General features: G+C 46.2%; 1 protein-coding gene across 3 annotated transcripts in view; it reads right to left on the bottom strand.

Moving 5' to 3' along the window:
• AIFM3 (AIF family member 3) overlaps window positions 1–13405 on the bottom strand; it is a 62943-nt gene that overhangs the window by 39435 nt on the left and 10103 nt on the right. For all 3 annotated transcript variants that reach the window (XR_015695538.1, XM_087705853.1, XM_087705852.1), the window contains exon 2: window positions 9962–10202. Coding sequence is in view for 2 of the 3 variants with exons in the window: in XM_087705853.1 (XP_087561979.1) it covers window positions 9962–9992 (31 nt within the window). In the remaining variant the exon portion in view is untranslated. The remainder of the gene's footprint in view (window positions 1–9961; window positions 10203–13405) is intronic.

Raw genomic sequence — 13405 nt, forward strand, 5'->3', positions numbered from 1 at the left:
TTGCATCTCTTCTTGATTTCCATCCATTGCTTATTGTCCTGCCTCTGGAGAACAAGCTAACTCTCTCTTCTTTGGGGTAACCTCTGAGATATTGGAAGACTGCTATCATGTCACGCCTGGTCTCTTTTTTCATTAAACTAGGCATAGCCAATCCCAGCCACTGTTCTTCGTTTGCAGCCTCTATATCGTTTTCTTGCTGCCATAGTAACAGGGAGGGAGGGGGTTTCAGTATTTGGCAGGGGAAGCGTGCAGGAGGAGATATCTTGGGATGAAGAGGGAGTTTTGTTCTCACCATCTTCTGCACATGCTGAATGGTCTTGTTTAGGTCTGGTAAAGGTCAACCATCTCTGCATACCAGAGGGATGAAGCCACCTGAAGATGTGCCCCACATGACACCCTTGGAGGCTGGAGATTGGGTATTTAGCTTAGGGTTGTTGCAGGGAGGACTTTGGGTAAACTTTTGATATGTACAATTTCGCACCTTTCGCTTCAGATCTCGCTTTACCTTCGTTGCTATCCAGTAAAAGTACCTTTTCTCTAAAACAATGGAGTTGGGGGTTTCCTTTCTTGGATTTTGAAAGAGGCACGACTGACTGCCAGGCACAGACAGGGAGTCCAAAGGCTGAGATGAGCATTTTGAAACCTGTGTCCATTCAACACACCTGGAGCTTTCCTGCTGCTGCTACGCCTCTCATTGGCTCCCTCCAGGCTTCAGCACTTCTGGACAAGACCACCAGGGGGCTCTTTCTAACCATGTTGGTGTCAAAAAGGCAAGTTCTGACACCTAACGCAAGCTCTGCTCTCCTATATTTAGATTTTTTAGATTTTACTTTATTTGTATGCCGCCCTTTTCCCTGAGGAGACTCAGGGCGGCTCACAATTCAGGGGGAGGGAAGGACAAACAAGTTACAAACATGAAGACAATACATCGTTAAAAAAAGCGCAACAGTCATACCATTCGAGTGGGGTTGAAGTCTTTAGCCCCAGGCCTGTCAGGACAGCCAGGTTTTAAGGGCTACGCGGAAGGTCTGGAGGGTGGTGAGGGTACGAATCTCCACGGGGAGTTCGTTCCAGAGGGTCGGAGCAGCCACCGAGAAGGCTCTCCTCCGGGTAGTTGCCAGTCGACATTGGCCGGCTGATGGAATTCGGAGGAGGCCTAATCTATGGGATCTTATTGGCCTAGTGGAGGTAATTGGCAGTAGGCGGTGTCTCAAGTACCCAGATCCAATACCATGAAGGGCTTTGTAGGTGACAACTAGCACCTTGAAGCGCACCCGGAGATCAACAGGCAGCCAGTGCAGCTCGCGGAGGATAGGTGTTATGTGGGTGAAACGAGGTGCACCCACGATCGCTCGCGCGGCCGCATTCTGGACCAGCTGATGTCGCCGAATACTCTTCAAGGGCAGCCCCATGTAGAGCACATTGCAGTACTCCAGCCTAGAGGTCACAAGGGCACGAGTGACTGTTGTGAGAGCCTCCAGGTTCAGGTAGGGATGCAACTGGTGCACCAGGCGGACCTGGGCAAATGCCCCCCTGGTCACAGCTGACAAATGATGTTCAAAAGTCAGCTGTGGGTCCAGGACGACTCCCAAGTTGCGGACCCTATCTGAGGGGCGTAGTATTTGACCCCCCCAGCCTGAGAGATGGAACACTTGGCCAATATATGTGCATGACAAGTGTCAATCAATGAAGTACTGAAGAGGTGACGTTTCTCTTGTGACTTGCAACACATTTGTCATCACTCACCCTGTGCCTCTTCTGGCAAGTAGCCCACAACTTTTTTCTGCTCTGTTTATTTTGAATAAGGATAAGGATGATAAGGATGATAGGGATAAGAGTAAGGATCAGTGGTGGGTTCATACTGGTTTGGATTGGTTTGGAGATCTGGGTCACTGGAACCAGCAGCAAGGCCTCCCAGACCCCCGAACCGGCTCTCCTATGCCAGCGCCATCTTGATTTTAGGTTCTGTGCATGTGCAACAATTTTCACTGCAGAAATTTACTTTTTTTCATTTTTTAACATTGTGCACATGCACAGACCTATTAATGAGGAAATGCGCATGCACGTGGAGCACACGTCTGGTGTGTGTGTGTGAGTGAAGCGAGCACACGGAAAAATGTTGCACTCACTGAACCAGCAATAATGCCAGGAGCAACCCACCTCTGGTAAGGATTAAGAATAAGAATAAGGATTAAGGGTAAGGGTGAGGGTAATGGTAAGAGTAAGGATAAGGAAGTAAACGTAGTACCCATCATAATAGGCACCTTGGGTACAATCCCAAAACAACTGGAGCACCAGTTGAACACTATTGGCATTGACAAATTCACCATCAGTCAATTTCAGAAGGCAGCTTTACTTGGAACAGCTTACATCCCATGAAGATATTTTTAACGCCATCAAACCTCCAGATCTGTCTATCCCAGGTCCTTGAAAAGGACCCGATAAGTGGATAAAAATGCCAAATCCAGTCTGAACATCTGGCTGACTGTATGATGCACCATAAGACTAAGACTAAGAGGAGCAGGAGGAGGGAGAGGGGGAGGAAGAGAAAGAAGGGGGGAGCAGGGGTGAAATCCAGCGGTTCTGACAGCTTCTGGAGAACCAGTAGTGGAAATTTTGAGTAGTTCGGAGAACCGGCAAATGCCACCTCTGACTGGCCCCAGAGTGGGGACGGAATGGAGATTTTGCAGTATCCTTCCTCTGCCACACTCACCAAGCCACACCCACAGAACCGGTAGTAAAAAAAATTGAATTTCACCACTGGGCGGGGGGAGTCCATATCAGTTAACAGGAAAATACTGGTACAACTTTCAACATGAGATTCTAGCTGGAGATTTTAAGCCAAGGCCAACAACTACAACTACACAGCTCCTCCTGTGTCAAAGCATATTCTAGCCCCCAAAGCTACCAAGGCAATGGCTGGTTCCTGCAATGCTAGGTGAGATGCAAATGACTTAACTCTCTTCAGAGAGAATTTAGGGCACTTCCACAGGTGTTTCCCCCCCCCATCCCACCAGTTTTCTCCTGAAGCAGCTTCACTAACCATACCTGTAGGGTATCATCAGCAAAGTACTTTTCTTTTACCACATCCACAGCTGAGGCCCATTGATTTATGTAGTTCTAAAGGTGACTTCCCAATAGGAGTTGGGAGAGATGGGTTGGGAGGCCAGCAAAGGAGTGGAAGGGAGAGCAGACCCCAACAATTAAGACAGAAGCAGAGTCAGTTAGCAATTTATCCCTCAATACTAGCTAAGAAATTCCAGATAGCCTATGCTTAAGATCAGGAATGATTTAAATTGTTTAAAGTTAGTTTAGCAAGGAGGAGCTAAGTTCAATGTAAAGATGTTATTAATTTTGTATTCTTTTATTCTCAATATATCTTAGACTGTGTTTGTTAAAAATCTATACCGTATGTGTACGGGTTCTGGGAAGCCGGGGGGGGGGGGAGGTTGTGGGGGGGTCGGGGGTCGGGTGGGGGGAGGGATATATCAGGTTAGACGAGATGTGTTAGATCTCAATGTAATTTGACACCACATGTATACTGTTTCCCTTCTTTTTCTTTCTTTATCTTATATTTTTATTACTATTACTATTTTTTTCTTTAAAAATAGGATAGGCTAAGTATATTGACATGTAGCGGAAATACACTAAGGAGAGGAGGAGTGGGAAAGAAGAAGGATGGGCAGGAAAGGATAGGAGAGAGGGTAAGGGGGGAAGATGAGAAGGATAAGGAGGAGTGGATTGTAGAGTAGTAGTAGAAAGGGAGGGGAAGTAGAGTAGGAAAGGATGATGGAGGGAAGATAGAAAGTTGGAGGGTGGTAGAAGAAAGAGGTGTATGGAGAGCAGAAGAGCTATAATGGGTTTCCTTTTTGGGGGGCATTGTTGACAAGAGAAACTGATGTAATTATTACTTAATACTATATGATATGGGCTATGTATAGTATACATGTGAGCGTGTGTTATGAAAAAGGAAATAAAAATATTTTAAACCAAAAAAAAAAAGACAGAAGCAGAGTCAGTTGGCAATTAATCCCTCAATACTAACTGAGCCCAGATGGAGAGAAACATTTCCAATTGTGCAAAGAGTCTGCTTTAGGGAACCTAGAATTTTATGGCTGGAAGGTACCTCAGAGGTTTTCTAGTCCAACCCCCTGCTTGGATAGGACACCCTATGCCATCGCAGACAAATGGCTGACCAGTGTATTGAAAACCTCCAGTGATGGAGCACCCACAACTTCAGCAGTGTTGACTCTGCCACCCAGCTTGATGTCGTCTGCAAATTTGATGATTACCTCTTCTATCTCCTCTTCTAGATCATTTAAGAAGATGTTGAAAAGTACTGGGGCTAAGACAGCACCATGGTGTACCCCACTGTATGCTTTCCTCCATGTTAATGTAATTCTATTGAGGACTACATGTTTAGTGCAGTTGGTCAGCCAGTTGTGAATCCATTTGATGCTGTCTATTCTACATTTTTCTATCTTATCCAGAAGTAGACTGCGGTCTACTTTGTCAAATGCCTTACTGAAGTCTAAGTAAACCATGTCCACAGCATTTCCCTTATCCGCTAAGTTTTAAAAAAGTTCTATTGCTGTTGGCTTTTGCACCATCAGCTTGGCAAGAATCGAAACTGCTCAGCTGGTGGAGCTGGAGTTGGCTCAGAAAGGTTGCTTTAGCTCTTTCAGCAGGACCAAAGAGAGCGAATTTCCTCACCCTTTGATCAGATTTGGATATCTTCTTGGCAGGAAGTTTTCCTCCTGTACAGGTCCCCACTCCCCAAACAGCCCTGCCCACCCAAGGCCAGTCAAGATCAGAAGACCTGCAAGAGCTTAGTTGGCAGAATGAAATGCTGGGAACGGAGAGAGATTTCATATCTTCCTGAAGACTTGCTGACTCGACATATTCCGCCCCGCCCCCCCGCAAGGAATTTAATAAACATGAGGGCTTTCTAAACAACCCTTTGCAACAGGAATGGTTACTGCACCGTAATGTTGTAATGATTAGCATTTAAATGACAACTTTTCAATTCCCATGAATTCTCTCCGGGAACTTTTCCATTAGTCCCATGAAGTAAGCAACTTTACGACCTCTCATCTTACTCCTTGTTTTATTATCTTTGAAGGTTGGCAACACTGCAACATCACTATCGGCTCCTTGGATAAACGGAGCCGATGGCTCAAAATAGCAGATTCAGCCCGGCTGACAGGAGGACCTGACAGAGGTGAAACTGGGCAGATGGTTTGCCTCCTGAAAGGGTCGCCCAACGCAAACTTCAGCCTGGTGCGCCAGGAACCATCACCAGAAAGTGTGCCAACGGAACTCAAGTTGTTTTCCTGACCACATCACAACAGGGCTGCACGTTCCTTATTTTTCCAGATGTTTGTGCAGCTTCCCAATCTGGCTCCCAGCCTCAATTCCTTCCTGGAATTCCTTCCTTCGGCTACATGCAGTTCTCAACTTATGACCACAATGGAGCCCCAAATTTCCATTGCTAAGCGAGACATTGGTTAAGCGAGTTTTGTCCCATCTTACGACCTTTCTTGCCGGAGTGGTTAAGGGAAGCGCTGCAGTTGTGAAGTTAGTAATACAGTTGATAACTAAGCCTGGCTTTCCCATAGACCAGTGTTTCTCAACCTTGTCAACTTGAAGATGTCTGGACTTCAACTCCCAGAATTCCCCAGCCATTCGCTGGCTGGGGAATTCTGGGAGTTGAAGCCCAGACATCAAGTTGACAAGGTTGAGAAACACTGCCATAGACTTTGCTTGTCCGAAGATTATAAAAGGGATCAAGAGACACCGGAACACTGCGACCGTCATAAATATGAACCAGTTGCCAAGTGTCTGAATTTTGATCCTGTGACCACGGGGATGCAGCAAGGATTGTAAGTGTGAAAAACGGGCATAAGTCACTTTTTTCAGTGCCGCTGTAACTTAGAATAGTCACTAAATGAACTGTTGTAAGTCGAGGACTACCTGTAGTATTCTCAAATAGAGTTATTAAAATATTTAAAAGAATTAATAGAACACAGAATAGAATGGAATGGAATGGAATGGAGTGGAGTGGAGTGGAATGGAATAGAATAGAATAAGAAATGGAATAGAATAGAATAGAATAGAACAAGAACAAGAACAAGAGAAGAAGAAGAGGAGGAGGAGGAGGAGGAGGAGAACAGGAAGAAGGTGGTGAAGGAGAAGGAAAAGAACAAGAACAGAACAAGAACAGAACAAGAACAGAAGAAGGAGGAGGAGAAGGAGGAGGAGAAGGAAAAGAACAAAAAGAACAAGAACAAGAACAAAAGAAGAAGAAGAGGAAGAGGAGGAGGAGGAGAACAGGAAGAAGAAGGTGAAGGAGAAGGAAAAGAACAAGAACAGAACAAGAACAGGAGGAGGAGGAGGAGGAGGAGGAGGAGAACAAGAACAAGAACAAGAACAGAACAAGCTGCAAGGTCTTCTAGTCCAGCCCCCTGCTCAAGCAGAAATACCTAACTATTTCAGATAAGTGACTGTAGACTCTTCTTAAAAACCTCCAGTGATGAAGCACCTACAATGTCTGGAGGCAACTTCTGTTCCACTGCTTAATTGTCCTCGCTGTTAGGAAGTTTCTCCTTAATTCCAGGTTGCTTCTCTCTTTGATCATTTTCCATCCATTGTTTCTTGTCCTGCCCTCTGGTGCTTTGGAGAATTTGACCCCCTCTTCTTTGTGGCAGCCCCTCAAATACTAGAATACTGCTATCATATCACCCCTAGTCCTTTTCTCTAGGCTAGCCAAACCCAAATCCTGCAGCTGTTCTTCACATGTTTTAGTTCCAGGCCTTTGATCATCTTAGTTGCTCATCTTCACTTCAATCAGTAGATAATAGAGCAAGAGCGGGCAACAATGAATGGTCCTTTACACCCTATGGACTTCAACTCCTAGAATTCCTGAGATGAGGTGTTTGGCTAGTTGAGGAATTCTGGGAGTTGAAGTCTACAGATCTTAAATTTGCCAAGTTTGGAGATCCTTGTTCTAACTCATCTCTCCTCTTAAGTCCTCCCCCCCCCCAACTGCCTCCAGCCTGAATAACTCAGCCATAAACAAGAGTCAACTAGATTTCCCAGGACATACCTTTGCTCAACCCTCAACCTGGTCACCAAAGAAATCCATTTTCAGAGTTGGGATGATACATAGAACCTCAAATTCATACAGTTTATACAGTTCCACCATTCTTGGAAGCTGGTGGACAGGTGAAAAGGACAGGATTCCTCAACAGGTGATGGCATGTTGCTCCACCTGGCTTCTTCCGGAAGCCAAAATAGGAGTGAAGCATTTGGGAGAGTGAGAAAGGGGAGGGGAGTGCTCTCAATGCAACCAGACTAAACAACTTCTGCATGGTCTCCAAGGATTTCCTTCCTAAGTGCATGGATCCAACTGGTTTAAGCGCTTGTCCACTTCAGGATGGCATACTCCCAAGCTGCAGTCATTTTTAAAACAGGATGCCTTAACAACAGCCACTCACACTTTTATTACTTCACAGCTGGATTACTGCAACATGTTCTTTGGGCCACTGCTCTTGAAGACTATTTGGAAACTTAAGAGGGGGCAAAGCACAGCTTTATTGATTACCGATTTGTTTCCAGGTGGAGTTTAAAGGGCTAGTTATTACCTGTAAAACCCTACGTGGCTTAGCTACAAGCAACTGACAAGATCTTCCCCCAAAGTGATCTAACCCTCCTGTTCATGAAGAGATACTCTGGGCTTCAAGGGATCCAAAAGATCCCAGGGTGGATTCTTTTTCCCTTTGAAATTCATATGTCCCACCTCTCTCCTCATTTAAAATATTTAAAGTAAACGTAAACTTGAAATAAGTAAAATGCTTATACTCTGCTATTTCTTATTTGATGCTGTCATTTAGAGGCATTTTTATATTATGATGATTATTTTCACGTACTATGTTATAACTGATGTTAGCTGTCAGGAACTTTAGTAACTGGGTAAGATATAAGTGTTAGCAAATAAATAGTTTGTTACAAATAATAGTTAATTAAATAAACTGCATTTACACAACAATCCAAGACATAGAAACATCTAACCCAGGTTAAAACTAAATAAGTTAAGAGAACCTGGAATAGGTTCGATGAAGGGCAAAAAAGATGGTCAGGACCCTGCAAGAGCTGGGACTGCGGAGCCCTGGGAAGACCAAGGAAGGATCACCCATTGACTCCTCTCTCCTCTAGAGTATAGGACAAGGAATCACAGAGCAACCAAGATGGTCAGGAGACTGGAGGCTAAAACATATGATGAACGGTTGCATGAACTGGGCACGGCTAGTCTAGGGAAGAGAAGGACCAGGGGAGACATGATAGGTGGGTCCCAATATTTCAGGGGCTCCAAGAGAGAGGAAGAGGGCAAGCTATTTCCCAAAGCACCCAAAGGCCAGACAAGGAATAATAGATGGGAACTGACCAAGGAGAGATTCAACCTGGAAATAAGGAGAAATTTCCTGACAGAGAGAACAATCAACCCATGGAACAGAAATTGCCTTCAGAAGTTGTGGGAGCTTCATCACTGGAGGCTTTCAAGAAGAGACTGGACTGCCATCGGTCAGAAATGGTGTAGAGTCTCCTGACTGGGCAGGAGGTTGGTCTAGATGACCTACAAGGCCCCTTTCCAACTCGGTTCTTCAATTATTCTGTTAAGGACAGAATATGATACCAGTCTTCCAATATTTGAGGGGCTGCCACAGAGAGGAAGAGATCAAGCTATTCTCCAAAGCACCCGAAGGCCAGGCAAGGAGTAATGTATGGAAACTGACCAAGGAGAGATTCAACCTGGAAATAAGGATTAATTCTCTGACAGTGAGAACAATCAACCCATGGAACAGAAGTTGCCTTCAGAAGTTGTGGGAGCTTCATCACTTGAGGCTTTCAAGAAGAGACTGGACTCCTGTCGGTCAGAAATGGTGTAGGGTTAGACAAAAAGACCTACAAAGTCCCTTCCAACTCTGTTATCTGTTATTTAAGCTACAGGAAGACAGGTTCCAGCTGAATGCTAGAAAAATATCTTATGTTTGAAGGCTAGATTAGTTGGTCAGCTGGACCAACAGTGGGAAGAGTGAGCAGTTCAAGTGGAACAGAAGAAGCTTCTTGGATGAGAAGTGAAACGCCTTCAAGGAAAAACAAGGAAGTCCACTTGTCTTTTGAAAAAGCACCTTTGGGACAATCGTTACCTGGACAACAGAAAATCTCCCTACACAAGTGGAAGGTTGGTGACCCTTCATTCAGGGCCTGGCTTTAATAGTTGAGTGGACCAGAGGTGGATTGCTCCCAGTTCAGTCCGGTTTGGCCAAACTGATAGTGGCAGTGGTGGGAGGCTCCACCCGCCTGCCCAAACACTTCTGCGCATGTGCAGAAGCGTTGCGTGCACACAAGAGAGAGAGAGAGAGGCCGTGCACAAGCGAACCGGTAGTAAAACCGGTACAAACCCACCATTGGAGTGGACTCTGAAAACTCACGTTTTCTGGTTCACTCGACGTGCAAGAGATTTGCAGAGAAATTCCTTTGCCTAAACTTGCTGTCTGTGTTTGGGAAGTGCCACCTGCTTCATTCTAAGGTTTTCTTGCACTGACATCCAGCCTTAATAGATGCCCAAGTGCCAACTTTAAAAGGGCTTTACTTCCCCCCAGCTTTGGCCTCTCTCTCTCTCAAGAGACTTGGTCTCCGACTGCTCTTCCAGAAAGACCCCTCCCTCCCCCAGCTTTGCTCCCCACGGTTTTCCAGGAAGAGTTCTTAATCTTCTATTAAAGAATTATGCTTGCATGAAATGAAGTTTCCAGGGGATTAGCCAATCGCTACGTTGAAATTCTCCACTGGCTCCCTTGGCACTAAGGCCTCCGGCATGCCTGACCTAGTTTAATCACGGGTCTGCACAAAAGAGGCCACGTTTGGGCCACGGAGCCAGGAAGCTTTGCTTAAAGAAGCTCACCTGGTTTGGGTTTGGAGAAGCATCCTCCCATGGCGAGTCAAGCAGAGGAAGCCGTCCGGCAAGGGAAGCACCGAGGGGGAAGTGGCACCTTCAGCCCAGCCTCTGGGCAGTGGAGACCTCCAAGCCAACCAACAAGCGAGGAGAGATGTGGAAAGTCACCGTGGCGGCTGCTGCTGAATGGCTTTCCTCAAAAGCAAACGTCTTCTTGCTACTTTGGTCATCTTGTGGCTTCTTGGGTAACCTGCGTGGGATTAAAAAATGCAATGAGTTGTAACTGCCAAGTAAGGTTATTTGAAATCTTGACCCTGTCAGATTCACCCCCTTCGGCTTGGCGTCTTGCTGGCATTCTGCTATCCACCGGGGAAGGGAGAGGGGAACAAATGGGCAATAAAGCTGTATACCTTTATGATGGGAAATTAGGAGGGGGAATTGGCAGTTTTTAACAGATTAACAGAATTGGAAGGGACCTTATAGTCAACCCCTCCCCTTGCCCAAGCAGGAGACCCTACACCTGTGATGGCGAACCTATCGCACGCATGTATGCCATTGCCAGCTGCTCTTCTGGTTTCTGGTTGCGGGTGCTGGAGCACTGGAAAATAGCCAAAAACAGGCTGTTTTACGGGCCATTTTCTGAGCCATTTCCAAAAACAGCCTGAAAATGGCCCGAAAAATGGTCAAAAACAGCCAGTAAACAGGCATGCATGCGCCAGCCAGCTGGTCTTCGGGTTTACAGCACTCTGGCACGCACACACAAACATGTATTCTGGTTTGGGCACTCGGTGCTGAAAAGGTTCTCCATCAGTGCCCTACACCATTTCTGACCGAGGACAGTCCAGTCTCTTCTTGAAAGCTTCCAGTGATGAAGATCCCACAATTTCCAAAGGCAACTTCTCTTCTGTTGGTTGAGGAAAATCAGAGCGTTTTGGAATCCGATTCGTGCTGGCAACTTCAAGGCCATTTGCCCTGAGAGTGAGATTTCATCAACCTAAACACCCAAAACATTCCCCAAAACATCTTGGCAGTGCCGGATTGGTTGTATATGGAGGGACCATGGGGGGAGGGCTCAGGGGAACCAAGGGGTTACTTGTGTATTCATGCATTGGAACTTCAGATTCCGCCTGATTCTCCTGTGATCAACATCTCTTAGTAAAAGTGCATTGTCACCACAACCAAATGGGAGTCGAGAGTTTTACTTTCCTAGGAGGCAGACTGGGGCAGGTCTGACAGATCCTTTCTCGCACAACCAGGATTTGGGGCCTGCAGAATTGTCACACTGTAGTCCTACAGAAACTCCTAATGCCAGTCTTCATAACCTGTCAGCCTTGCCAAATGCCTTCTCAGCCACTACACAGGCTCTCAGGGTGTAGAGGGAGGCAGTGCCCTTGTGCTGCAGTCAAGGGCAACAGCTGAGTAACCATTACCAACCCCAAGATAGGGACCGTCCTCCTTAGGATTTGGGAGACTACCAGAGCTGGAGGCTAGATTGGGAATCCAAGGAAACACCTGTTCTGACCCAGGCTCCCTTAAAAAGTAAGCAGCAGAGTCTTGGTCCTGGCAAAACCCCTTTTATTTACACGACTGTGAATTCCTTTCATTCACAGTCAGCAAGGCTTAGCAATCAGTCTTTCAGAGGAATGTTTATCCACACGAACCTTATCTCCCTTGGAGAGCTGCCAGATAACTAGTTTCCAAGTGCAGGGCAAGGCAAAACTTGGCACAGAGTCTCTTATAGTCACATACAGTACTTTCCACTCTTGAAACGAACGAACGAATGAATTGTTTCCTGCAAAATCCCCCTCCCCATTCATTCCTCTTTTGTTTCCTCTGGGAAGGGGGGACCAATCACTTCCAAGGTGTGGCTTTACTCCCAAGTCAATCCTGCTTTCTTAGTTTTTCCTGTCTTCTGCCAGCTCTGCACATGCGCATACTGGGAACAGGCTCCAGCTGTTCTTCTGCCTCACAGCTGTCTAGATCCTCCTCTGCCTCTGACGCAGAGCCCTTATCTGCGATTTCCTCAGCCCCCAGGACTGGCCCATGTTCCTCCCCAACCTCCTCACTGTCCAGCTCTGCTGGCCGCTGGCGGGCCACAACACCCTAGAAATGGCCAGGGAAGAACATTTCCACCAAGATGCCCCCCTTGAAGAAGAGAGGTTGACTGACTTTGAGACCACCAAGAAAGATCCAGGCTGGAGAAATTTATTAAAACCCTATTGCTTGTGGAGTGTTTGTGGCAGTGGGTGGTAGGGGGAAGACACCAAGGGTAAAATGATGGCCACAGTTTGCACAATGCCAGTGAAGCCCTGGATGCCCTCTTGATATTTAAACCCCAAATATCCATTTTGTTCCCTAAGAACAGCAGGGAACTCAAGACCTGTCTGAAAAGAATGAATGACCTTCTCAATTATTTTTCAGTCATGGCCTTATTTATAGATTCCTGTGAAAACAGCTGTCTTGCAAAAGGGGAGAGACAGAGAGAGACAGAGAGAGAGAGACAGAGAGACAGAGACAGAGAGAATGAGAGAGAGACTCATCCAGTATGAGGTGAGATCATGCTTGGAACTTGGTCACCACAATACAAAAGATATGCTGAGACATCATGAAGTGTGCAGAGAAGGGCAACAAAGATGATTAGGAGACTGAGGAGTTGCAAGAATTGGGCATGGCTAGTCTAGTGAAAAGAAGGACTAGGGTTGACATGATAGCAGTCTTCCAATATTTGAGCGGTTGCCACAAAGAAGAGGGAGTCATCCTATTCTCCAAAGCACCTGAAGGCAGGAGAAGAAGCAACAGATGGGAACTAATCAAGGAGAAGACCAACCTAGAACTAAGCAAAATTTTCCTGTTAATAAGAAAATCATTGTTGGTGCTCTATCACTGGAAGTTTTCAAGAACAGACAGGACAGCCATTCTTCTGAAATTTTATAGGGTCTCCTACTTGAGCAGGGGGTTGGACTAGATGACCTCCAAGGACCTATCTAACTCTGCTATTCTGAACTTCCCTCTCTTCTCAGGGAAGGAATCAATGTAACACACATCCCTATTCAGAGCTTGGTTCTGGGAGAGATTTTCTCCTCACAGACAAACATCTAGGGGGAAATAAAATCCAGAAAGAAACCCCAGCCAGGGCGAGGGCTGAGCTCTGCTTCCCATTCCCCTCACAGAGACACTTTGCCCTCTTTTGTGGTTGCCACACATCAAAGAAAAAAGCCATCCAACAGCTAGTAGCATAATCATCATTAGATGACCCCATTCTCTCCCACTCCACAGTTTAATGTTACCAGGATATCCATGGGGTCCAGTAAGTCAAGATGGCGGCCCAAGGCATAAAGGTAAAGGTTCCCCTCGCACATATGTGCTACTCGTCCCTGGTGCTCATCTCCATTTCAAAGCCGAAGAGCCAGCGCTGACCGAAGGCATCTCCGTGGTCATGTGGCCAGCATGACT

The sequence above is a fragment of the Thamnophis sirtalis genome, unplaced genomic scaffold, assembly GCF_051295495.1.
Source record: "Thamnophis sirtalis isolate CommonGarterSnake01/CBP01778 unplaced genomic scaffold, rThaSir2_p1.2 scaffold_2, whole genome shotgun sequence".
NCBI classification, from domain to species: Eukaryota; Metazoa; Chordata; class Lepidosauria; order Squamata; family Natricidae; genus Thamnophis; species Thamnophis sirtalis.